Genomic DNA, 26,100 nt, shown 5'->3' with positions numbered 1-26,100 from the left:
TAACCCATTTAGCCCTTTTTCGGGTTGTAAAGTTAGAGCTTTAACCCACTAATTTTATCGGACTATTCTTGCCGACCTACGAGTTTCGGGTAGATTGACCTTCTTATAATAATACTATATCGTAGTAGTAATATTTTAAATGCTATGTAATTCTTGTAAAAAAGGTTATTAGAAGCTATACCATTTTTTATATAATTTGAATTGTAAAATTATACATATATTTGATCTACTGATAAACACACTATATCAAGAAAGATTAAATTTTAAGCATTTAAAACAACTAAGTGTGTTTATTTGATCAAAAAAGTTGACTCATATACACATATATTTCAATCGATGAATTATATGTTCCCTTATTAGTTATTCCATTTGTAGCATTATTCTCCATTAGTCCATTACACTCTTTAAAACGTACAGGAAATAAATGAAATTGCTAATTGCAACTTTCTTCTAACTAAATTTAGCTCTATAAAGGGAGTACTACAAAGTTACGAATATCATGAACACGTCCAATCACGAGTACTTAGAAAGCAGCCACTTAAAAGAAAGTTAATTTCCACTGCTATTCCACAAAAGTAAACATTAAATTAATACTAGAAAATTAATATTACTCCGTATTTCTTTTATCACGAAAATAGTACGCCATATTTGACCAGCGTATGTCTTAATAAAATAAGTGGTCTTTTGGTGGATAAAAGATATATGGATCAATATTTAATTTTTCGGTATATACAAAAAATATTTGTATGTTTCAACAACAGCTTAAAGGCATCAGCAAAAAATATGTATGTTTCAACAACAGCTTAAAGGCATCAGCGGTGGGGCGCTCTAAGGACCGTCAGTCTGCATTTTATCCTCCTATACTTCCACCTGCAGTGGAGCGCCCTAAGGCGCGCCCTATAGGTTTTGCTATTGTTTTGTTAATTAATTTAAATGTTTTCAAATATATAAATGCAAACTAATTAAAAAACACAACGATTAAATGAAAAACGACAAATACTACATTGATTAAAAAAAAGTTACACGGGTTAGAAATAAAAAAAAGTTCTACTCTACAAAATCCCAACTTCCGTCGCAGCTCATCGATCAACCCCTCGAGGTATTCGGCTCTGACCGAAACCGTACACTTCATGAGGGCGTTGTGCGTGTCCAACAACGTCCACGCCATCGAGGCCGTTGCCAACTCCGAGTAGGCAAGTGCCGCCGGGGTCGGGATCGGCGATGGGGAGGCGGCTTGCGAGGAGGATGTCACCTTCGCATTCCCCTTGTTCTTGACGCCTATGTGACGCTGGGAGGACATCGGTGTGCCGGAACTCTCTTCCTTCGTGTACGTCCGGTTGAGGTCCACCGGACGAGTTCCGCTTTCGCTGCTCGTGTAACCACCAGCGTCGGTGGTCTTCGTCCTCTTCGTCGCATCAGTGTGCAGAATCCCGCCTTGGAACTTCTGCTTGTCCCTCAAGAGCGCCCAGATGCTGAAATTCTTGCATGAACTGGTACGACAACAGCGCTCTATCGCGCACATCGCTCAAGCTCTCGCCGCTTCCCTGCTCCCTCGATCACTTCTCGTACTCCGCTGCGAACATGTTGACTTGCTTCTTCACTGATCCCAGTGCTTGCAGAGCTGCTCCCTATGGCGCTTATACGCGGTCGGCGGCTTCGCCTCATTGTAGCGCTCGGCGATGCGCTCACAGTACGCGAGCTACTTTTGGTTGTTCGCGAATATCGGATCCTCCGATATATCCACCCAACACCTCGCCAAGACGAGGGTTTCATCCGGTTGGTAGTTCGTACGTCCGGGGGGTACTCTTCATTCGTTGCCTGAGGTGGCAACTTGTACGCCCTGTACTTGGTCCGCTTCTTTCTGGCGGGGGCGGCCGCGGCGGCGCGATGGGAAGGGGCAGCAGGGCGAGTTGGAGACGGCTCCATGTCAGAGAGACCGTACGAATTCGTACTGAAATCGAGATCGTACTGCGTGTTGGGGTCGAACGACCGATATTCGTCAGGTTGTGTACCCGGCCGCCGTACACCGTCTCCAAACATCGGGCTATTGAGACTTGAGTATTCACCGAAATCCATTTTATAGCGTAAGTTGAGAGTGGAAAACTGAATCGAAAGGTTACAAATGAAATGTGAGGTAGGGGTATTTATATAAACACAATTTTCAAATTTAAAAAATAAAAAAAAAATCAAAACCCCGCGCACCCACAATGGCGAAACGATGGCGCGCACGAGGCATCGGGCGGCCTATCTTCCGCCCCACTGTGGATGCCCAGGAAGTTTCAACTCTCAATCCCAACACAAAATCAAAAGAAGCATCATTGCCCACTTGATTCACGACACGTGTCCCCAAAACGTGTCTGGTATCTTCTGCACCCGTACACCGGCAGATCCCCGCCACGTGTTACCAAAAAATCTAGCGGTTAAACCCTCCATATTTACCCCCAACCGAATTTCAAATCATTCATTTTTCCCCAAATCCTAAGAAAACCACAGATTCAAACAAAACTGAATCGCTTCAAACTTTCCAGATGATTCGAAAATTCGACCGGAACCACCGCCGGATACTGAAATTCCCGGCGGTCCATCCCTGCGAGGGAATATCTCCGTCAACACTCCTCGAATCTCTGATCGCCCTCTCCCACGACATCTGCAATTTCCGGTTCCAACCCTTCGCATCCCAGCGCAAAAACGCACGCGAAACGCTCCGGCAAATCTCAATCCTCTCGATATTCTTCGAGGAAATCCGCGAACACGTCCCGCACATGTCGGATTCGATCATCCTCTGCTTGTCGGAGCTCCACATCACGCTCCAGCGAATCCAGTTCCTCCTCTCCGACTGCGCCCGCGACGGCGCCAAAATGCTGATCCTCATGAAATCGCACTCCGTCGCGACTCAGTTCCGGTCTCTGATCCGTACCGTCGCGACAGCTCTCGACATCCTCCCTTTAGACGCGATCGGAATCTCCGGAGAGATCAAGGAGTTAGTGGAGATGCTGTGGAAGCAGGCGCGGAAGGCGAAGATGGAGGTTGATGCCGCTGACGAAAGCGCTACTAAGAGAGTGCTTTTAGTCCTCAACCAATTTGAGAACCGGTTCGAGCCCGACCCGTTCATGATCAGGCGGGTCCTCGGGTATTTAGACATCAAGACGTGGGGGGAGTGCCACAGAGAGATCAGATTTCTGGAGGAGGAGATTCGGGCTGGATATTCGGACGGGGACGAGAGAGAGGTGCCGTTGCTGAGCAGTTTAATCGGATTGTTGAGCTATTGCAGAGGAGTTCTGTTCGAGGACTACGACGTTGAAGTGATCAATCAATCAGATGGGAGAGGTAGCAATCTGGAGGTGCTTAATTGCTTGAATCCCGAGGATTTTCGCTGCCCGATTTCGCTCGAGCTGATGACCGATCCAGTGACTGTGGCGACCGGGCAGACATACGACCGTGTCTCTATACAGAAATGGCTGAAATCTGGGAATTTTGTGTGTCCGAAAACAGGGGAGAGGCTGGCCAGCACAGAGCTTGTCCCCAACACCAGCCTTAAGAAACTTATCCAGCAATTCTGCGCTGAATACGGCGTTTCGTTAGCAAAATCGAGCAAGAACAATCGAGATATTTCGAGGACTATCTTGCCGGGAAGCCCTGCAAATGCAGCAGCCATCAAATTCCTGTCTGAATATCTTACACTGAGCCTAGGTTATGGAACTGACCGCCAGAAGAGCAAGGCTGCCTACGAAATCCGGCTGCTGGCTAAGTCGAATCTCTTCAACCGGTGCTGCTTGATCGAATCCGGCTCGATCCCACCCCTCCTAGAATTGCTGGACTCAACCGATCCCACAATGCAAGAAAACGCTGTTTCTGCGTTGCTGAAGCTGTCTAAGCAGCCGAGAGGGCAGAAATCGATCATTGAAAACGGTGGCCTCAATCCGGTTCTTACCGTGCTCAAGCACGGTAAGAAGCAGGAATCAAGACAGATTGCAGCTGCGACGATCTTCTACCTCTCCTCAATACACGAGCAGCGCAAGAAGATTGGAGAGAACAAGGAAACAATCCCTTCCTTGCTGGAGCTGATCAGAGAGGGCACCGCGTGTAGCAAGAAAAACTCGGTGGTGGCCCTCTTCGCGCTGCTTTTTTACCACAGGAACCGCGACAGGGCCATAGCAGCTGGCGCAGTGGCAACGCTGTTAGGCCTGTTGGATTCCTCAGACAGGGCTGAGGTGAAGACAGACACGCTGGCGGTTCTGTCCAGATTGGCAGACAGCTTTGATGGCTCGGCGCAGATCATGCGGGCTTCGGATTCGGCTCTGCCATCCATCCTGAGGCTTCTCTATGCTATAGAGACACGGGCCGGGAAGGAATACTGCGTGTCAATCCTGCATTCGCTATGCCTCAACTGTGGAGCTGATGTGGTGCCTATTTTGGCGAAGGACGCGTCTCTGATGACCGAGCTATACTCACTTGTCACTGAGGGGACGTCTCACGCTGGCAGGAAAGCACGGTCGCTCATCAAGATCCTGCATAGATTCTGCGAGACGAGGTCGTTTGATCAGAAGAGGGAGCTCAGGCAAGAACAAGGACAGTTTATTGATGTGTGATGTTTGCTGCAACTTTTAATCAGCTGCATTCTTCTCTGTAAATAGACTCAGCAAAAGGTGTGTGTATCTTTATAGAGGATTTGATTCCTCTTTGTATTAATAGGTTTTAGCTCGAGTTTTAGGGAGCTAATTGCCTGCATAGTTCATCCATTTTGGGACATTCATACATATGTCCATTCTTTGCTGTAATAATACAGTTTGATATATTATATACTAGTATGCACTTGAATAATTGATTTGGTTTTATGATCAATTCTAAGCTTATAAAACTAAAATGTCACTTGGTTTGAGTTAATAATTCGCAATTTTGATATACTATATGTTTGAAATTGCCAGATCATTTTTTTGGACCATGCTTGCCAGAAAGTTGCTAATACTGTGGAGCAAAATCCTATTTATTTTTTCTTAAGGGGTTAAATTGTAATTATTCAAATACTGCTGATAATCTAAATACGGCGTCGTATGTATTCGAATTGTTCCTGAACAAATAGCCCGTGATCAGGCTAAAAAAAAGGCGTCAATAGTTGGAAATCTTCTTCGATCACTCTGTAAGTTACTGTTATTCGAGTCTATCTCTTCATTTGTATGCGTGTATACAGCGGTACGTGCGTTCAGCTTGGATTATGGAATTCTGTCTCTTTTGACCTCAATTTTTTGGTTTTTAATGCGAATTTTCGATAAATTGTTGTTTTTTCCTTGTAACAGATTGGAATGGCGACGGAAGGGCAGAAACCATCAGCTGAGGAAGTAAAGACCGATCTATTTGAAGATGACGACGAGTTTGAGGAGTTTGAAATTGATCGAGGTGTGTATGAAGGAATTACATTTTTATGTGTCATTGTTTTTTCAATTTTATGATGTGAATGCTGAATTAATTTCAATTGGCTAATGGCCGTCTGCATGATATATGCATACTTGTTTCTGTTATTTTAGGTGATATAAATGTGGATTGATTTTTGTATTAAATTTGATGCCTTGACATAAAAAGCTGGGTTTTGTTGATTGATCTATAATCTATATGCAGGAACTTATGCAATGAATGATTTGATCTGATTTTATTGGCAAAACGTTTGTGTTTTTGATGCTGTTGATTTGTGCGTGCAATATCTAAAGCATTGCATGATTCGATTTGCCAACATATGGACTCTTTACTTTCATAAGCAAACTGATGGATTAGGATCATATTTGTAGCTTAGACATGCATATAAGGTTTCTTATGCTGTATATCTTTGCTTTTCATCAGTGTGTGGGGATTTGGCCGATTGGGATGAGCAAAACGAAGGCGAAGAAATAAATCAGCAATGGGAAGATGACTGGGACGATGATGATGTGAATGATGATTTCTCTGTGAAGCTGAGGAAAGAATTGGAGTGCGAGGCTAAGTCCACATAACTTTGCTCATGTTAGTTATTTTTACACCACCTTTTGTCTTAGGATGTGCATTGTGATTCATTCTGGTTTCTGAATAATTTTCTTAACTCATTTGCCCTTATTGCCTATCATTTGTCTACATGCTTTCTTTTTCTTTTTCTTTTTCATATTCTATGCTTACCTCGAACATCTAGATTGTTGCCTTGACTCTTATGTAGACGATGGAGATTAGGTTTTGTTGCATTGCGTTGAATTTGTGGTTTTTGCGTTGATAGTATTTCTACGACTCATCTTCACTAAGTCAGAGACCTTTATGAAGGTAGAGACTCGGGTCAAGGATCATGTTCAAATTTTGGAATTTAGAGAGGAGAAGATGCATGCATTGGAATTCATCTTCTAATGCATAACCCATTGTGGTGAAGTATAGTTGTATTTCCAACCCTTCTCTACTATGGATAAATTCTCTAGATAGACGGGAGGAAGAAGTCCAATGATTCTTTCATTTGGCAATGGAGAATGCAATAGTATTAAAACAGGGAAGTTGTTGTGATAAACACTACCAAACATCAATGATTAGCATAAGCAATTTGATTAACACACTAGGAATCTTGAAAATTTTGTATTTAAAAGATGCCCTTATCCAATGTTCACATTTGCTTTTCAAGTACTTAATATTTTGCCCTAATTTGGATTCCATTAAATTTGTTATTTAAAGAAACTCAAGTAAATATGTTACTACTATATTACTATTCCATTAAATTTTGGGTGTCGTGTGTTCCCATTATGCCTTAGATGTGTTTCTTTTTTCTTTGATGGAATCGTTGCTTTGCTTGTATTAGTATAGGCGTTGTATTTGCTCTTCGGTATGGGTACCCACAACTGCTATGTTTCTTGCTTGGCTTTGTTGTTTTTGTTAGACTAGCTTGATGTAGAGTGTTTGCTCCTTTTGTGAACCTGTCTATTTAATTCCCTGATTTTTAAAGTTAATTGTACGGGACAATTTAGATATGTACAAAAATTACTCCCTCCGTCCAAAAAAAATATAGACAAGTTTTACTATTTTGGGTTGTCCTCGCTTTTACTTTACTAATTTCACATTAAAATCCGTGTCATCCACAAATATTTCGGTTTTTGGTGGATGGAGAAAGTATGATTTAATTTGCTGATATTGAAAGTAATTGGATTTACTAGAAGTAAGCCAAGAATTATAATTTAAATGACAATTTTCTATACTAAATTCTAATCAACAACACAACACTACACTCAAACAGAAGAAATTAAAACCAAGAATCTCAGTTAAAGAATAAAACCCCATTCTAAAAACATTTCTGTTCCCCAAGCAAATAAATAGTATGGACTATAATATTTTCTATAGAAAATTTTATGGATCAAATGGCCCATTTACAATTCATTGAGGCTATATTGGGCTAGGAAACGAAAGCCTGACATCATTTATTTGATTTAATTCATTACTTGCTTAATGCTACATCATCCACTAAAAGTAGACTAAGTTGTAAATAACATGGATTTTGAAGCATAATTAGTAAAATAAGAAAGAAAAAAAGGTAGTGTAATATTAGTGGATTATGGGATTTATATTATTAATAGTATTAATTAATTTAAACTTTCCATATTTAGAAATTGATCTAATTTTAGTGAATGAGTCAAAATAGTAAAACTAGTATATTTTTTGTGGACGGAGGGGAGGTAGTACTATGTGCTATCGCTGGATATTTATTGCGGTTCCATTGGACATATATATACAACTATACTACTCCATCCATACCAATTAAATTGAGTCATTTTATTTTTTAATAAAACAAAAAATCAAATCACTTTTGCTTTATTCTTTCTTCCATTTAATTTCTCTTATTTCTAGTTTATTATCCATTTTATTTAATTTTAATTTTAAATTATTTTCATTTAATCTATTTAACATAATTTCTTAATTTTCATGAAAAAAATGTCTTTGTTTAATTGGAATGGAGTTCATAATTAAAATAATCATGAAAGCAGTTTTATGATTGAAAGGAAACTTAAATGTTAGTGTAGAATCAAAGATCAATCATTTTGTAATGCACGTGGTTTATGCAATGATCCAATTAAGTGTTTTTTAAAAAGAACGAAAGAAAGGGACAATAAATGAATTTTGAACGATAGAGTTGTGGGCCAAACCGCTACAATTCATATTACTAATACTCAAAACAAGTTACAATTTGAATATTGCATTCAAACACATATTTGAGTTTCTTATAATTGGTTTTCTTATTATAAAAAACAGCTGAAAAAACAATGGCATGGTGCATGCATATCGATTAATGTAGTTATTGTCTGTATCTGTAGGCAACAGAAAACCAGTATATTTATTACTCCCAATTAATGAAAATCACAAAGGAACCTAGTCAGTTCTGACCAAAGTTTATTGGTCTTATTTCTTTTTTTTGAAAAAAGTGTAAATACTTCCAACAAGACACTACAAACTCTCAATCAATCCACCAAAAGTTATCGGTACTCCATCTGTTTCTCATTTTTTTTTCCACTTTTGTCATTTTCGTCCATCCCATTTATTATTCACTTTCATCTTTTTATTATAAATGATAAGTAGGTCTCATATTCCACTTATCAATTTCACTCACATTTTTTAATTCACTTTTCTTTACATTTCTTAGAAACCGTGCCCCAATACAAAGTGGACTAAAAATGAGGTGCAGAGGGAGTAGAATGCTAGTTAAAATCCAATTTTTTTCAAATTGCAGAAGACAAGAAGATCAACTTTAAAAATGATTTCCAGATTCCAGGAACAAGATTCCCTGTTTGTGCATAGTGCATACCAAATGAAGAATGAAAACAAGAAATAAATGAATCATGACTACACCAATTCTAGTCCATTTTGTTCAGAATTCACAGCAGTTCTACATATTGGACAAGCAGCAGTCTTCAAAAGCCAAGAATCTATGCAATGAGCATGAAAACTGTGCTTACACTTGGGCAAAATCCTGCATCTTTCACCAACTCTGAAAATCTCCAAGCAAACGGCACACTCCACATCCCTCATCCCTTTCTCCTCCACCTTGTAATCGAAGCATGCCAGCTTCTTGATCTCCTCCGGCTTCATGCTCGGGATCCTATCGATCCGAGGCAGCTCAGAGGGCCTCCCGTCCCCCGGATCACCCCTAAAAGCCCTCCCCACAACACAAACATGAATGATTACCAAAAAAGCTATTCCAACAAATAGTAACAACACAGATATGATTATTTCCATAACCATTTCTACAAAATCAAGAATCCCAAATTCTTGATTTTTGCAGTGTGGAGAAATGGTGCATTGTTGGCGGTTGATTTCATTGAATGAGAAGAGGGATTTTCATGTAACGTTTTGCCCTTGGTTTGATGATGGAGTAGAAATGAATCAATTTTGTTTTGGAGGTTTTTGAGAGAGTTTGGTGACTGAAAATGGCATTTGATCATAAGTGGCCTCAAATGTTCAAATTTTGCTTTCTTGTGGGATTTATTTACATTTTTGTTTGAAAGCAGAGTCATTTGAGGCTGGCCTTGGCCTATACTATTGGCTGGTGTAATAAAATTGAAATTAAATAAGCTTTTAAATCAAGTTGATTATAATATTGCATCCACATCACATGATTCAGCAATGATTTAAACATTGATGAGTGACTGACAAGTTCAGAACTGGATCAAGGATCCAAATATTTTACAGTACTAATTTGGTTTTTCTTTTTTTTTTCCTAGGGGGAGTAAGTGCCCAAGAGTATTATTTAAATAATAATAATAATAATAATAATAATAATAATAATAATAATAATAATTTACATTGCTTTTTAACGAATAACATGTTTCATAGAAAAAAGTGACTTAATTTTAAATTTTAAACAGGCCGAATTCTTTGTTGGTATGGAAAAATAAAAGAAAATGTATGTATGGACATGCTTTATTTGACTAATGAGAACAGAATTATATATTCACTGTGTGACCCAAGTCAGCCAAATCCCAAATCCCACATCCCACAAAATAATTTAGGATTTCAATTGTAAAATCGTATGTTTGTTTTATCTCCTATTTCACCAATATATTATTTAATAGTAATAATAGAAAGTTAATTTGTTAGAATTGAAATCCAACATATACTCAAACCACGGAGAGCTTTTAAAGAGTATAGCTTTCAAGTTTAGAGGTAATTTTCCCACAAAAGAAAGTTATAACTTATAACAGTCCAAGAGAATAATTAATGGGGAGTTTAAATGCCAAAAGTTAAGCCGGTTGGTTATAATTCTGATATTGAATAAGCAAGAAAAGACTAATGCTTCATAAAAACAATCAATATATTACAGAATTAATAAATTAATCCTAGTGGTTACATGAATAATGAGTAGATAAGGAATCATGTCCCTCACATAATAATCCCATTTTGTCCTCATATAGACGTCCTTATTAAAGTAATTATATTTGTGTAAACAACGCCTTTTTTTTATACGACTCAAGTTCAACCATGTATTATGAGAATTGTGATATCAAGTTTATTTTAATTTTGAATTGGAAGAATAGTTTTATTAAGAAGGGATTATAGAATTAGTCCAATAATCTTCTATATTTTTTATCGTATAGTATATATGCACATGCACTAATTGAATTTTCGGTTAGTTATACAATAGTTTATAATTCCATATCTTTAGTCATTAGTATGTATATAGAGCTTGGGACAACTTTGTTAAAAAGTCTATATATATTTGTATAATTATTTATAACAATGTGCAGTTCAAATAATTTCAGTTAAAGGTCAACAATTCGAACAATAAAACTATAATTATACACTTTCTATAATTTTTGCATAGCTGGTCTAGCTAAGAAATTTCAGAATATAAAAACAAAATATATATATGCAAGAAGTGGTGCTATTTTTCAAAGTCTTTAGTCAGAAAAACTTGCACAAGTATTATTATAGAAAGAAAATACAGAATATAGAATATGCAGGACTAGTCAGATGTTCCCTTCAAAGTCAATTTTTTTGTGGATTCAACAATTATTTAATACTAGTATACTTAAAACAATTTAATAGTTGTAAAACTAGTTGATTATAAAGATTCTCATTTAACTGACGGCACTAAATTTCATCACACTGAGTAAATAAAATAATAAAATCGGAATCTATATGAATAATTTTTTAAAGAAATCTTCGTAGATACAAAAATGAAGATCCATCGCTTCTAGACATTTCGTTTTTTTCCCTTCTTTTTTGGAATTGTTTGCTTTTTTAATTTATTAAAAGTTATAATTTTCACATAAATGGGACAATACCAAGATTAATTCTCAGCCGAAAAAAGACAATGAAAAGGAAGTTTAATCTCAATCCTTTTTAACTCTTTGCTCCCTCAAATTAACATAGTTTATTTTTGTAATAGTAAGTATCCCATAAGTAAAACTAAAGGCAAAACACATATTTCGATCCTTGTGTATTAGTATTATATTTTATTTCAATATATCCTTGCATTATTTTTTGGTCCCTCTATACATTAATATTTTTGTTAGAAAGGACTCATTGAAAGATATATAATAAAAAGTATGAGAATTAATTAAAATAATTGATAAATAAGAATAATTATTAAACAATTATATACGCATTTGATTCTCAAAATCTTTACTATGCGATTGATAGTTCCTAGATTTCAAAAAAATGATCCTATATAAATACGTATGATTTGAACAGAATTAGGTGAGTAGTTGGTGAATGGTGAGCAAAAGGACTTCGACTAGAGTAGCGACAATCAAAATTTGAAAGACGTATACAAAAGTAACGAAGAGAAATGATTGATAGGCATAGAACACTCAATAGAGATGGTAAATACAAATATTGAATTTGTTAATTATCTAGCTATTTTTATCAGAAAAAGTTAATGATCTGTATATGTAACTTCCTTAAAAAGGAATTATTGATGCCAAATAGTACTCTATATAAATTGAGAGACTTGCGAATAAATAATTACCATTGTTGACAATTGAAACATAAAATGAATATAACAATATCTCACATACATTTGGTATACACAAAGTGACAAAGAGCTTAATTCACTATATAAGTCTCATGGGTCTCTCCTTCTATCACCAATTGTTTTTAGGATGGAACTCATGGATTTCTATCATGTTATCAGAGCGGGTCGCCGTCTTTGGGTCATATTTAACTGACCCAGCAGTATATCTGGGCTGAAACCGAAAAAATGACTGATCCAGTAGTATATCTGGGCTTAAAAATTTGGGCCAGTGGTCAAACCGATTGAAAATAAATTGGGCCGATTGTCCAATCGATCATAAAAAAGTCCAATCCCTCCAAGCATGGATGAAACCCATGAATTTTTATCAACAATAATCTATAGAAATAAAGGACTTAAAGATGTATATTTAATAAAACTAATTAACATGAGATTGCGTCCATTAGTATATGAATGCATACCAGTAAATGCAGTCCTACATGCTACTATGCTAGTGAACATATCAATTTGGCCAACCCTTTCATATTCAGGCCAACTTGTACGGATCGTCAAGCTATTTAAATTGGGTGGGATTTTTTTCTAAGTTATAAATTTCCAACTTTGATACCAATCCTTCTAATTTTGGGATAATCGAGCCTAAATTAGTTAAAGTCCTAATAAGCTCTAACCACTAATTAACTAAATTAGTTAATTAAGTTTATAGTAAAGATAATACTTACTACAAATTTACAATTACTACCATTTACTTTTCCTTGCACCCACGTGACGCATCCAAATATATTTTTATATATATCAACATCAATATTATTTAATTATATAAATCTTTTGCAACTAAATATTATCTGCATTTATAATATTCACTTAATATAATTATAATACAATTGAAATTGACAATAAAAGTATATAATTATGCAAACTAATGCATGCTTCGGATTAATGATAGTGACAATTATGCTCAAAAGTTAGTTAGAGTAAGTTAAATATGAGATGTGCTCGCACATCAAGTTTCGTTCTTACACGTCAATTATAATTTTTTGGATAAATTATGTAAAAGACTATTTCAGATGTTATGAATTACAATGTGAGGGATTTCGACCAATTGCATGATACTATAATGTGATATATATATATAGGACTATGTCAAGCGAATAATTTCAACGATAAACAAGTGTGATCCTGTTCATCTTAATCTAGTGTAAATTTAGTAATTTAATTTGGATATAAATGATGACGTAATAAATAAAACAAGCGGAAAATAATGTAGTATTAATTAAAATAAATATAGCACTAAGGTAGCAAGACTGTAGATAACAACCACAATTCTGCCGAAAAACCTCACCATGGGATGGAGAAATTAAAGCGTTGTGTTTCTGTTAGTTTAGATCTAATATTCAATTGTCACTTGTTTAGTATAAATATGTGTTCACTTTTCCACTCAAATCACAATCACTCACAACAAAGAGTTTCTTACTACAAAAGCTCATTTCATTAATCATCTTTGTCTCATAAAGGCTTCAAAATGGCAATGGATGCAGACGCATTAAGGACCACTGTGGGGATCATTGGTTGGTTATTCAAACCCTAATATTCTCTTCAATTTAATTTCTTCATCTTTATTGGATTAATGATGTTGAATTTATCTCATTTGAAGGAAATGTGATCTCCTTCTTCCTATTCCTTTCCCCACTGTAATTTTCTAACCCTATGCTTAATTAATACAATTATACAAATTGATGATTAATTGGGAGTTATATTGAATGCATGTAGCCCAACATTCCACAAGATATGGCAAGAAAAATCAGTCCAGCATTTCGAACCACACCCTTATCTTGTGACGGCTCTCAACTGCGCGATGTGGTGCTTATACGGGATGCCCTCTGTGCATCCCGACAGCCTCCTGGTCATCACCATCAATGGCATCGGCTTGGTCATTGAGTCCTTCTACGTTGGCGTCTTCTTCCTCTACTCCAACACCTGGCCTAAACGCGTGCGTATCCATTCATTTTTTTTCAGCATATCTCATTATTGATATATTACTCACTCGTATATATTTAATCAGCGAGCAATGTTGCTCATAATCGCTGGAGAAGCCGTTGTCTTCTTCATCGTCATGTTCATCACCTTCTTCTGCCTCCATGGCACCACAAATAGGTCGATGCTGGTTGGACTCATTTGCATCGTGATGAACATTGGGATGTACGCATCGCCCCTGACCGTCATGGTGCATCTCTCTCACAATCTAGGCCTACTTAATTATGTGTATATATAGTACTATTAATTAGTAGAATTTAATTATTTATATAGTTATTCATTTATGTGTTGTAGAAACGAGTTATCAAGACCCAGAGTGTGAAGTACTTGCCCTTCTACCTGTCGTTGGCGAACCTCGCCAACGGCATGGTGTGGTCCACCTATGCTCTCGTCAAGTTTGATGCCTACATCTTGGTAATTAATTAATCATATATACATACATATATATATATATATATATATTATGATTTATGATTATTTACAAGATTGAATGTTTTTTGTTAGATTCCAAATGGATTGGGAGTGTTTTCCGGAATGGTGCAGCTAGGGTTGTACGCATACTACTACAAGACAACCAACTGGGACGAAGACGAAGGGGCGCAGCAATCGGATTTGGAGCTCCACGACGGCCACAACAAGGCTTAAATTGTTTTGAATTAGAGATGTGCTCGCCAATAATGCTCGAGCGTCGATCTGCTCTTGCTTATCATTTATCATTTGTTTTTCCCACACATGAACAACTCTTTCCTGTGTTTATGCTGTAATAACATTAACTTATGAGTACATCAATATAAATTCTCTCATTCTTTTCTCTACACATCTTTTCCACTTTTATGTTTTATGTTACACGCTGTGCAACCTCACACCTTAATTAATTGAATAAAATTATTTTTGGCTTAATTAACGCAAATCAAATACTCCTAGTAACATACACTTTTATTGCACTAGCTTTACAAAAAAGTTAATTCGTCATTACGCATCACTTTTATCTGTTCAGTTATGATCGCCAAAATTTGTCCGACTTGAAATGACAAATTCAGAGGATAATGTTTTGCTACTACAACGACGTAGTTTTACTGATAAGATATTTTTTTTATTTTAATTACAAATTTTTCGAAACGTTACGGGGTGTGTTTGACAATTACTACTAATTTCTAGTTTTGTTGTAATTGCAATTTTATGTGATTGAATTTAAAACTGTAATATTTTAATTCAATTGAAAATTATTTATTTAGTAAATTATATACTTGATGTAAAATTGTAGTACTATTATAATTTCAAATCCTTGCGTTTGCTGGTATTGAAATCTGTGTGTTTTATGTGTGTAGGAGAAATGAAATGTCTATCAAATAGTAGTACGGAGTAGGGCTGGCAATTTTTGACACGACACGATAACACGACACGAACCGGCACGAAAATAATGGGTTTGGGTCAGAGCTTATTGGGTTCGTGTCCTTATCGGGTCGACCCGTTAAGGACACGAAAATTTCGTGTCGTGTCCGTGTCGGGTTCGTGTTATCCGTTAACAATACGTGTCCGTGTCGTGTTCGTGTTATCCGTTAACAAATAATATTTTAATATTATTAATTCTTATTATTTTCATTTTTAATAGGTTTAACCGTTATCAGGTCGTGTTGTTATCGAGTCGTTATCGTGTAATCTCATGTACGTGTTGTTATCGTGTCGTGTTGACCTGAATTGGTTCGTGTTGTTAATGGGTTCGTGTCGTGTTCGTGTCTGAGGGTTTCGTGTCGTGTTCGTGTTCGTGTTTGAGGTTTTCTTAACGGGTCGTGTTCGTGTTTGTTGTTATCGTGTTCGTGTCGTTATCGTGTCGACACGATAACGACCCGACACGCACGATTTGCCACCCCTAGTACGGAGTATTAATTTTGAGTGTAAAATTAAAACTTAAATTAATAGGGCATAAAACTAGAATCCAATTTCAAATTCAAACATCCAGTAAATAATAGAAGAGAAAATAAAGGTTTTGGAGATGTTAAGGTTTTAATGCAAAATTGGTAAAATAGAAGAGAAAAAATGTGATTGTAGTGTAGTGTTAGTTAATAGTGAGAGTCGGATTGTTTAATACTACTGTGTTAAATTGTTAGTAATAACTTTCCTAAAATGAATGTGGAATAATTTTATAGCGCGGATTAAAATGACAAAAAAACTATTTTTTTTGGATGGATGGTTTTGAAAATTGCAAGCTCCATTTTAAAAATCCGAACCCCGTGAAAAATTATAGATTCATCAAATTCAAATTTATTTTATTTGTGGGCGATTGATCTAAGTCTGTCCCCACTCAATATTAATTATTAAGTTATTAACTACATAAGTAAACAAAATAAAAGATAGTAGTAATAAAATGAATTAATATTGATAGAATATCGACGAAGAATAATACTTGTAAATCTTTACACCATGCAAATAATATGCAGCAAAGCTTGTTAGTCTATATCCACAACTACCAAACGCATTTCTTGCTCAGCCATTCCCAGTTTTCCTCTTCATCTTCTTGTTGCAAGAAAACTGAAAACCCAACTCTTCACGGACCTCGTTTCGTACGGAAGCAGAGACAGCCTTGTTGCTGGTCGACCGGGATCATCCCACCCCCTTTAGACGTATCGATGGCCTCTATCATGGCAACCACCTCGTCCATTTCGGGCCTCTTGTCTGGACTCGCATCCCAGCACCGTTTCATCACGTTTGCAAGGGAACTCGGGCAGCATCTAGGTATATCGGGCCTCAAATTCTGTCCACAAACAGAGTGATCAACCAACACAAAAGGGCAATGTAAAAAGTTTTGAGCCCGAGTTTTACATATATTACCTGCTGCACGACTGCTGATGTAACCTCGGAGAAGCTGAGGTCGGGATATGGCATGTCGCAACAGTATATCTCCCACAAACAGATTCCAAAGCTATAGACATCGCATTTTCTGTTGTAAGGGTTGCCATTTAGAACCTGCAACCGTTCATTGTTTCTCACAATTACAAATTCAATTTACCGCGAGCAAATCAAAAGATAAAATGGAAAGCACTAATACCTCCGGAGCCATGTATCCAAGAGTCCCCGTCTCCCCTGTCATGTCGTTTGGATTTGAGGCTTCTATACGAGCCACTCCAAAATCAGCTATCTTAACCGTTCGCGACTTGTCCAACAGCATATTCTCTGTTTTGACATCTCTATGAACAATCTTTTGAGAGTGAAGGTAACTTAACCTAGGAAGCAAAAACGAGACGATGCTAGATATAAAAAACAACATGAAACAATTATGTAAGAGCTGTAAACGAATACGAATGGGGAAAGTACCCTCTAGCGAGATCTAGTGCCATTTGCACAACAACTTTAAACGCGAGCTTCTTTCTCCTGAACTTTATGAGGTAGTTTTTCAATGCACCGCCTGGAAGATATTCCACAACGACACAACATATGTTACTAGGCATGCCGATATGGCCATTTTCTGTCTGAATGTTTAGCCCCGAAGAGCCCATCGTTGCACCTATAAACTGCAAAAGGATTTTAGAAATGTAAGGTCAGTGACAGGAAGATTCTACAAGGGTGACTACAGCTTTCACAGATACCTAAACATGATTGCTTTTCATACATCAACAAAATAAGCCGAAAAAATAGTAAGAGAAATCGACCTTTGTTACATTAGGATGCTCGAGTTTGTGCCAAACAGCAACTTCTTGAGTGAAAGCTGCTCTTAGGGATTGAATTTCAGCCTCGGTCCGGTGTCCCTCTTCCCCCCAATCGAGCAGTTTAACTGAGGATCACATAAGGCTACCAAACATTAATAACCACACAAACATCAGCAAAATGATGATGAATCAACAGGGAAAAGAAGTAGTAGCTGCGGAGCAATAACTTGTAACTGGGATCTACGAATCAACCCCAACTATGAAAGAGCTGTAATTACTCAGATCCCATGATTTCTTGAGGGTTATATTAAACCTCGGTGTACTCAAGCTTCGCTTTCTTTTTTTATAGCTTCTTTGAAGTGCAATAGTGAATACCAACTACAGAATCGTTCTAGTTGAAAATATATGATTTAAGCTATTCGGAAAATATGTTACTATCACCTATCAAAAAAGGCCCTTAGAAGAAAGAAAAAGTTAGACATAGCCAAGACCCGACTCATTGAAGCTTTCTCATTTTTTTATCCCTTTTTTACTTCATGAAGCTATCACCTATCAAAAAAGGCCCTTAGAAGAAAGAAAAAGAAAGAAAAATATGGAGTATATCTCATCCAAACATAGTTAGAACACTCCTCATCGGGATTAGACGATATCACTGATTCAAACTGTAAAATTTCACATAAGAAATGTTACAAATTCTACATTTAAGCAAATCAATAAGTTTGCATTACCAAAGCCAACCAACTATGACAGCAATGCCATGAAACAACAAAAGGCAAATAAATCCAAAAACATAATCTATGATAGATTAACTAACGCAGGTTTCTAAATCACTGTTATTGAAGTTAACATCACTGCAAACTGCATCACGATGTATATTATATTGAAGCAGAAAGCCAAGATCCTGCATTCTAGGTACAAGTTAATATTAATTAATGCATCCTCACTTAATCATTAGAGTTAAAATAATAGGCCTCTGTTTTGGCAAGACTAAACAACTATTTTTCCTCTGATATCTGAGATACACACAAGTCAAAACATTAAAATAAATAAAAAATGGTTGAATCACATGAAAGCTAAAATACCAGCTTAAGTTATGGCAGTCACCTTCAACCCCAATCTGAACCCGTGCCGCTAGTCACGGCTTCCATAAGAAGACACTCAATTTCTCAAATCCACACACACACACACACACACACACAAAAAGCAATTCTTCCCAAACAAAATTACTAGAAAAAGATGAAATCTTTGGAGTTCTTGCAGCTATCCCACAAGAGAACATGGAACATCACAAACTGACACATCAAAAAGATTCAATTTTGGACCAAAATCAAATGTGTAGAGGCATCAACACTCCATTTTTCCTACTATTTACATTAATCCATCTAATCTTTTACATAAAAAGATTTGTTTTTTCTTATGAATTGAATCAGATTTGCACAGCCACAGTGGTAACAATGAGAGAGAGGATAAAAGGTTTGCATCTTTAAAGGATTCATAAAAAGGGAATCTGTTGATTGAAAAAGATAGGAGACTGACCGGCGACATCTTGGCCGTCGTAAATGCCACGGTGGACGGTGCCAAAGGTGCCACGTGCAAGGACGCTCTTGATGATCAGCTTAGAAGGGTCAATCTCCCACTCCTGCCTCGGTCTCCTGACGACGACGGCAGCGGCGGCGGTGGAGGCGGAGAAGGAGGGGAGGGAGAAATCGTCTTGACTCTTCCTGCTTTTCTCGAGAGTCAAAGCCCTATTCAAATGCCTCTCGAGCTGCTCATCCAAGCTCTTCAAATCTATCTGATCTGCTCTCACAAACCCATTACTGGCCTTCTCCATTTCTCCACTGCGTGTTGTGTGTGTAAACTCACTACATAGAGAGAGAGAGAGAGAGATAGGTACTAGATGCACATAAAAACCAAATCTTGGGTATATATTAGTAGTATAAGGTGGATGTTACTGTTGACTTGTTTTATGGTGGGAGAGGAATAGGAAGAGGAGTGGGATTGATTAGTGGAGAGGGGAAGAAGAAGCAGGAGGAGAAGAAGCAGGAGAGTAAATATGTGTGTGAATGATGAGAGAGCAGCGCCATATGGGCACATGGAATTGCCTCAAGACAACGTGTGTATATGACCCACATACCCTTCTGTTTTTTCTCATTCAAATCCTACTTGTTGGTACAATCTCTTTATGTTATGCTCTTCCCCCTAAAGAGTATATATTTTACACATTTTATTTCTTCATCATCTCTTCCTAGATTCATCAACACACACATGAAATGATATTGTACTTGGCTGTCATCATATGTTATACGTGTATTCAAATAGTTCACATAAACTTGTCTTAGCCTATGATCAAACGAGTTGAAAGATTTAGTGGTCGGATCCATGCTCGGAGGGCCTCTTCCATTTCCACTATCACTACACATAATGCCGCCGAATTTACTCATCAATGAAATATTATTCATCCTCTTAATTACCGACGAACTACCATCAAAGTATCATCCGAATTCGGGGTCACATTCACACTAAGACCCATATTAGCTTTGCTCAATAGTAACATGTTCAGTTACTAGGTTAAAATAAATAAATTCGGTTCATCACTAAAATATGATGTCCGTTGATTTATCTTCTCTTGGCCTTATAGTACTTTAATTCACTTTTTAGTCTTACTGTTGGTTTTAGATTGACTATGACACAAAGATATACTAATCGGGCGTAATACAACCCAATGAAGAATGTAGAAATTAAATGGAAATAAACTGAATTGAAATTACAAAGAAGAATTCGAAACAATAAACCGTAAAGATGTAAGCCGAGTCGAGGAGTCCTCTTTCCGCAAGACGAGATACGCCCCGGTAGTGCTCTCGGTTTGGCTTGTCGTCCCCAAAGATAAAACGGTTTCGTTTCTGAAGTAGCAGCACCGCTAGCAGCAGAGCTCCGACGAACGGGAGTAAGGCGGGAGCAGAGCTTCGACGGGAAGATTATGCACAGAGGGAGAGAGCGTGTATGCAAAAATGCTTGTGTATGTTATGTGTTCGATCGTATGCAATGCATGGAGTGACTGCCTATTTAGAGCATCTCCAATAGCGGCGAGCACACCGGCTCGCCGATTTTTGGCGCTCGCCGGTCCGCTCGCCGAACTATTGCAGCAGGCAAGCGCCAAATCGGCGAGAAAAACGGCGAGCGCACGCCGATTCCCGAGCGCTCGCCGGTGCGCTGGCCGCTATTGCAGCCTCCCGATCGGCGAGCGGTTTTTTTTTCGAAACACTATATATACGGATTTTTTTAATTAATGTACTTTTTAAAATTTTAATATTATTATTGAATTTTCCCGTATATGTGTCGTAAATTTAATTCTGTATTTTGTGTGATTGTTAATTATTTGTTTTTAGTGCTGATGATGTGGTTAAGTTATAGCTGGGCTATTGTTTGTCCAGTTGCTTGTACTGATGATGTGGCAGGGGGGATTTTAGTGCTGATGATGCGGCAGGGGGGATTTTAGTGCTGATGATGTGGCAGAGGAGTTTGTGGCTGGGCTATAGCTGGGCTATTGCTTGTCCACTTCTTATTGTGGATGCTCTTATAGGCCAAGTCCACCCATTGGGCATTGATGGAGTCAACAGTCATTATGTGTGCCATGATGGCTTGACTGTAACCGCCGGGGATTACTGACTGGTGCACTAGCCATTAGGAGCTGAAGAGACAAGGCGCATCTGGACACACTACACGACGGGATACACCGTGGACCGTCGGGGTCCATCGGGGACCTTTTGTCTCCCGTTATGCATCGGGGTCCAGCGGATACATGACGTGGACCAGGACCATCATGAGTCGGGGTCCGTCGAGGATAGCGTGGAGTTTGAGGTGGTCTAAAAAGAACAAGCGGGGTTTGAACCACGCTCAACGACCAGCTCTAAAGAGCAGCCCAAAGACCACCCAAAGACCAATTGCCAAGATTCAAGATCCAAGGCACAAGGCACATGGTTCACGGGGCACGGGTCACGGTGCGAGGCTTGCGGGCGGGCGACGCGCGCGTGGGCTTTGTCACCCATCTTATTCCACGATAATTATTACACATAATAATTCATCTTATTAAATACTTCATCAAAGATGTTTATCATCCCCGATGTGGGATAATTAACACTCAGTTAATTAATCCATTATTTTTTCTCATAGCTCATTTTTGGCTTTATTGTGACCAACTTTAATATATTATTTCTCATTCACCGGGAATCAGATTTGAGAAAATGAATATACTACGGTCATCTACTCGGAACGTAGATCGACGCTATTGCATTTAATTTCACAAAATTAAATGTCTTGTAACATTTATTATTAGTCAAAGTCGTTTGACCAAGCACGTTTCCAACAATCCCCCACATGAGTGGAAATTGCCAAATGCATATGTATGCAGACACAAGCTCAACCCTCAAGAGGTATGTAAGCATAAGGATAGGTAGTTTTTGGCTTTGAACCATCCATAGTCAACACCATCGGATACACAGGCTGACTAGTAGCGCGATGCTTTGAACTATTCCTCCACAGCATGCACCGAGACAATGATGTTAACACTTAAACACCTCAACCTCATCCGTTCTCACATTTTGTGTCCATTTCAGGCCTTGGACACCACTTTGGATTCATAAGTGTATTGTTTGAAGCGGCCCCACTTCACACTTACATAGGTGATTCCTCATTAAGTATCTTGTCATACTTGGTCTCCTTAAGAACTTCATCTCAACGAGATCCTTTAGGGATCATTAAAAGTCATAGACTTAACCTCACCACTAGGCAAGTTTTTCAATACTCTATTGTTCTCTGGGGAATAGATATAGATGAGTGTTTCACACAAACTCTCATAGCTTAGTTTTCCCATTGAACCAAGTTCTTGGGATCTCCAGTCATCATGGTTGGGTTACAACTATGACAATTCTTTAGTTTGTGGATTTTAAACCCATTCCCTCTAACAATTTATTCATTTGATCACGATTTAACCATATGGGTAGCGGATCCGCTAGATTACCCAATGACTTCACATAGTCAAATGTAATCACCTCTGTTGTGATCAAAGGTCTCATGGTATTATGTCGTCGACGAGTATGTCGAGACTTCCATTGTAAAAGCCATTATTTGCTCTTCCTATAGCAGCTTAGCTATCACAATGAATCAACACTGGAGGCACTGACTAACTCATAATTTAGGATTGTTTTGTGGGTAATTAGATGGTGACTTTGATGATTTAAGGTGTTTAATATAGGTTTTTCCCCACGCATACACTAATTAGTGAGTTAATGAGTTTTGTCGTAGTTTTGTGATGAAAACAGGTTGAAACGGACTGAAAAACAGATTGAGCGAGCCGAGACAGATTTTGAGGAAAAGTTCAGTAGGTTCACCTGGTCGGGTGTTTTTCATTTGCCAAAACACTCGGTCGGGTGTTTTGTACAGCTTGCGAGGTCCAGAGAGAAAACCCGGTCGGGTGTTTCCCAATTTCCAAATCACCCGGTCGGGTGTTTTGAAGAAGCAGTCGGGGTCCAGAGAGAAAACCCGGTCGGGTGTTTTGGGCGGTAAGTTACAATTGCTTTTATTTTCGCCCCGGGTATAAAAGGGACCTAGGTTTTCGACGAGTATGTCGAGACTTACCATTGTAAAAGCCATTATTTGCTCTTCATATAGCAGCTTAGCTATCACAATGAATCAACACTGGAGGCACCGACTTAGACCACCATAAAATATCATTAAAGAATTTCTTAAGTCACTCGACTTCCTCACTAGCTTTATCTAAAGCTATGAATTCTGATTTCATGGTTGATCGGGCTATACATGTCTGTTTCATGGATTTCCACGAGACAGTACCCCCAACAGTAAAGACATATCCACTTGTTCAAAGTGAGTCTTTGTTATCGGATATCCAGTTCGCATCACAGTAGCCTTCAAGTACCGAGGGTCGAGAATTATAGCCCATGATTTTGAGTATATTTCAAGTACCTCAAAACTCTTACAAGAGCTTTCCAATGCTCCTTGCTTGAATTGCTTGTGTAACGACTCAACTTGTTCACTATGCAAACAATGTCAAGTCTAGTGCAATTAGTCAAATACATAATGCAACCAATGACCTGTGCATAATCTTCTTGTGCAACAGGCTCGCCCTTGTTCTTGCTCAAGTGAACATTGATTTCTATAGGTGTCTCAGCCGACATGTCATCACAGGCGTTGAATCTCTTTAGTACTTTCTCAACATAATGAGATTGTGTCAAGATGATTCCTTTGAATTAGAATTTTCATTCCAAAAATTACATCGGCTAGAGATTACTCTCGATATCTCACATGTGATGTAAGGGTGCAAAACGTCTACTGACATTTCCCAAGGCACGGATGGGAGCCCATGTCCGTCATGTCTCCCGACGAACGGGAGACGTCCCTTGGGACCAATGTGTGCCAAATGTCTTCAAACATTTTCTAAGGCATGGATGGGAGCAAAACTTCTCTCATGTCTCCCGACGAACGGGAGACGTCCTTTGAGACCAATGGGACACGCCCAACGACCCTATCCATGGGAACGACGGGAGACGTCCCGTAGGACTTACCGACCATTCACATTCACGAGGTCTCTCCCCCACATTGGAGTCAGTCGTGTTGATCCCAAAGGCATCAACTCTTGTGTTGGACCCGACCACTCAATCCATTAGAGGATTCTATAGAGCCACTAAAAGTGGAACCCCAGTTCTCGTGTTGGCCCCTAAGGTCCCAACACACGTGTTGATCCCGAAGGCCTCAACACTTGATCCGTTAGAGGATCTCAAGGAACCACTAACAGTGGAACCGTCAATTTGCGTGTTGTCCCCGATGGCCCCAACACTCTTGTTGATCCCAAAGGACTCAACACACGATCCATTGGAGGATCTCGCGGAACCATAAAAAGTGAAACCGTCATTATTCGTGTTGGTCCCGAAGGCCCCAACACCCTTGTTGACCTCGAAAGGTCCAACAATCAATCTTATCAAGGATCTCATGGAACCACTTAATGTGGAACCATCGGTGCCACCCAAGTTGAATGCACCAGTCGACCCAAACGGGTTAGTAATCGCTCATGGCGTTATGGGGAATCATAGGTAATGATGTAGACTCGACGGGAGTCGTGGTTATGGCGGAAACCCGACGGGGAGCCAACAGGGAACAGTGGGCACGTTGGTGTTGGAATCGGGGAAAGTGGCGACGGCGAACGTAGCAACGGGATCCATCTCTATGCTAAGGTATTAGTTTTGAAAGTTTTAGATTCAATTTAAAGTCCAAATTCCTTCTTCAACGGTAAGTATATCTCGTCTTGCGATTGTTGGTTTTAGATTGACTGTGATACAAAGATACACTAACTGAGCGTAATACAACCTAATGAAGAATGGAGAAATTAAATTGAAATAAACTGAATTGAAATTACAAAGAAGAATTCGAAACAATAAACCGTAAAGTTGTAAGCCGAGTCGAGGAGTCCTCTTTCCGCAAGACGAGATACGCCCTGGTAGTGCTCTCAGTTTGGCGTGTCGTCCCCAAAGATAAAACGGCTTCGTCTCTGAAGTAGCAGCACCGCTAGCAGCAGAACTCCGACGAATGGGAGTAAGGCGGGGGCAGAGCTTCGACATGATGATTATGCAGAGAGGGAGAGAGCGTGTATGCAAGAATGCTTGTGTACTTCTGTGTTAGATCGTATGCAATGCATGGAGTGACTGCCTATTTATAGGCCAAGTCCACTCATTGGGCATTGATGGAGTCAACAACCATTATGTGTGACATGGTGGCTTGACTGTAACCGCCGGGGGTTACTGACTGGTGCACTAGCCATTGGGAGCTGAAGAGACAAGACGCATCTGGACACACTACACGACGGGATACACCATGGACCGTCGGGGTCCAGCGGGGACATGACGTGGACCAAGACCACCATGAGTCGGGGTTCGTCGGGGATAGCGTGGAGTTTGAGGTGGTCTAAAAAGAACAAGCGGGGCTTGAACCACGCTCAACGAGCAGAGCCCAAAGACCACCCAAAGACCAATTGCCAAGGCACAAGGCACACGTCGCCCGGTCGACAGTAGTTCTCCATCTCTCTCGCTTCTTCCACCTTTGTGTTGTGTGTATGCATGTGTGTCGATTCTATACGTTATGATTTATGTGTGTGTTTTAATTACATGTGTCGATGTGTGGAAGTCAACGTTCGGGGAGGCATCGTGATGGATGCGGTGGTAGAGGAAAACCCTAATCAATATGTAATTTATTGTAATTAAAATTTGATTCATAATTTATTAAAATAAATAAGCCTAAATTGAGATTAATTAATTTTTATAATTTTTTCAATTTTTAATAATAATGAGATAAATATAATAATCTAGTTTCTATTTTATCTATTAAGTAATACACACAAATCTATACTAACTTAATTTTTTGTTTTTTTTACTTGATCACCTACTAATTTATTATTGGTTG

The 26,100-nt window shown here is 38.6% G+C and overlaps 5 protein-coding genes across 8 annotated transcripts; 3 read left to right on the top strand and 2 right to left on the bottom strand.

The window, feature by feature from the left end:
• Window positions 1–2,462: 2,462 nt before the first annotated feature.
• Window positions 2,463–5,171, top strand: LOC121765762 (U-box domain-containing protein 19-like). 3 transcript variants are annotated; one of them, XR_006042864.1, is made up of 2 exons: window positions 2,463–4,646; window positions 5,092–5,171. XR_006042864.1 is itself a non-coding variant. In XM_042161982.1 (1 exon), the coding sequence occupies exon 1, from the start codon at window positions 2,529–2,531 to the stop codon at window positions 4,587–4,589; it is 2,061 nt and encodes a 686-aa protein (XP_042017916.1). In that variant the 5' UTR covers window positions 2,463–2,528; the 3' UTR covers window positions 4,590–4,835. The 3 variants fall into 3 exon arrangements, 1 of the variants encoding a protein (XP_042017916.1); XR_006042863.1 differs by lacking the exon at window positions 5,092–5,171 and adding an exon at window positions 4,926–5,065; XM_042161982.1 differs by lacking the exon at window positions 5,092–5,171 and having other exon boundaries at window positions 2,463–4,835.
• Window positions 5,000–6,086, top strand: LOC121765763 (protein DELETION OF SUV3 SUPPRESSOR 1(I)-like). Of its 2 annotated transcripts, none has more exons than XM_042161983.1 (3): window positions 5,000–5,137; window positions 5,295–5,394; window positions 5,833–6,086. In XM_042161983.1, exons 2-3 carry the CDS (start codon window positions 5,301–5,303, stop codon window positions 5,979–5,981), a joined length of 243 nt encoding a protein of 80 aa, XP_042017917.1. In that variant the 5' UTR covers window positions 5,000–5,137; window positions 5,295–5,300; the 3' UTR covers window positions 5,982–6,086. The 2 variants fall into 2 exon arrangements, with proteins under 2 accessions (XP_042017917.1, XP_042017918.1); XM_042161984.1 differs by having other exon boundaries at window positions 5,102–5,190.
• Window positions 6,087–8,707: 2,621 nt separating this feature from the next.
• Window positions 8,708–9,421, bottom strand: LOC121764899 (RING-H2 finger protein ATL74-like). Its single transcript, XM_042160925.1, has one exon. It carries the CDS (start codon window positions 9,226–9,228, stop codon window positions 8,830–8,832), a length of 399 nt encoding a protein of 132 aa, XP_042016859.1. The 5' UTR covers window positions 9,229–9,421; the 3' UTR covers window positions 8,708–8,829.
• A 3,995-nt stretch (window positions 9,422–13,416) lies between these two features.
• On the top strand, window positions 13,417–14,807 carry LOC121764887 (bidirectional sugar transporter SWEET5-like). Its single transcript, XM_042160915.1, has 6 exons — window positions 13,417–13,524; window positions 13,611–13,647; window positions 13,727–13,946; window positions 14,019–14,180; window positions 14,285–14,404; window positions 14,495–14,807. Exons 1-6 carry the CDS (start codon window positions 13,479–13,481, stop codon window positions 14,633–14,635), a joined length of 726 nt encoding a protein of 241 aa, XP_042016849.1. The 5' UTR covers window positions 13,417–13,478; the 3' UTR covers window positions 14,636–14,807.
• A 1,535-nt stretch (window positions 14,808–16,342) lies between these two features.
• Window positions 16,343–19,735, bottom strand: LOC121763772 (serine/threonine-protein kinase STY13-like). Its single transcript, XM_042159852.1, has 6 exons — window positions 19,171–19,735; window positions 17,638–17,759; window positions 17,303–17,499; window positions 17,037–17,211; window positions 16,820–16,954; window positions 16,343–16,742 (listed from the first exon to the last, which is right to left on the bottom strand). The coding sequence occupies exons 1-6, from the start codon at window positions 19,463–19,465 to the stop codon at window positions 16,536–16,538; spliced, it is 1,131 nt and encodes a 376-aa protein (XP_042015786.1). The 5' UTR covers window positions 19,466–19,735; the 3' UTR covers window positions 16,343–16,535.
• Window positions 19,736–26,100: the final 6,365 nt, after the last annotated feature.

Source organism: Salvia splendens, chromosome 14, assembly GCF_004379255.2.
Source record: "Salvia splendens isolate huo1 chromosome 14, SspV2, whole genome shotgun sequence".
Classification (NCBI taxonomy): Eukaryota; Viridiplantae; Streptophyta; class Magnoliopsida; order Lamiales; family Lamiaceae; genus Salvia; species Salvia splendens.
This window is presented reverse-complemented; position numbering and strand designations above follow the sequence as displayed.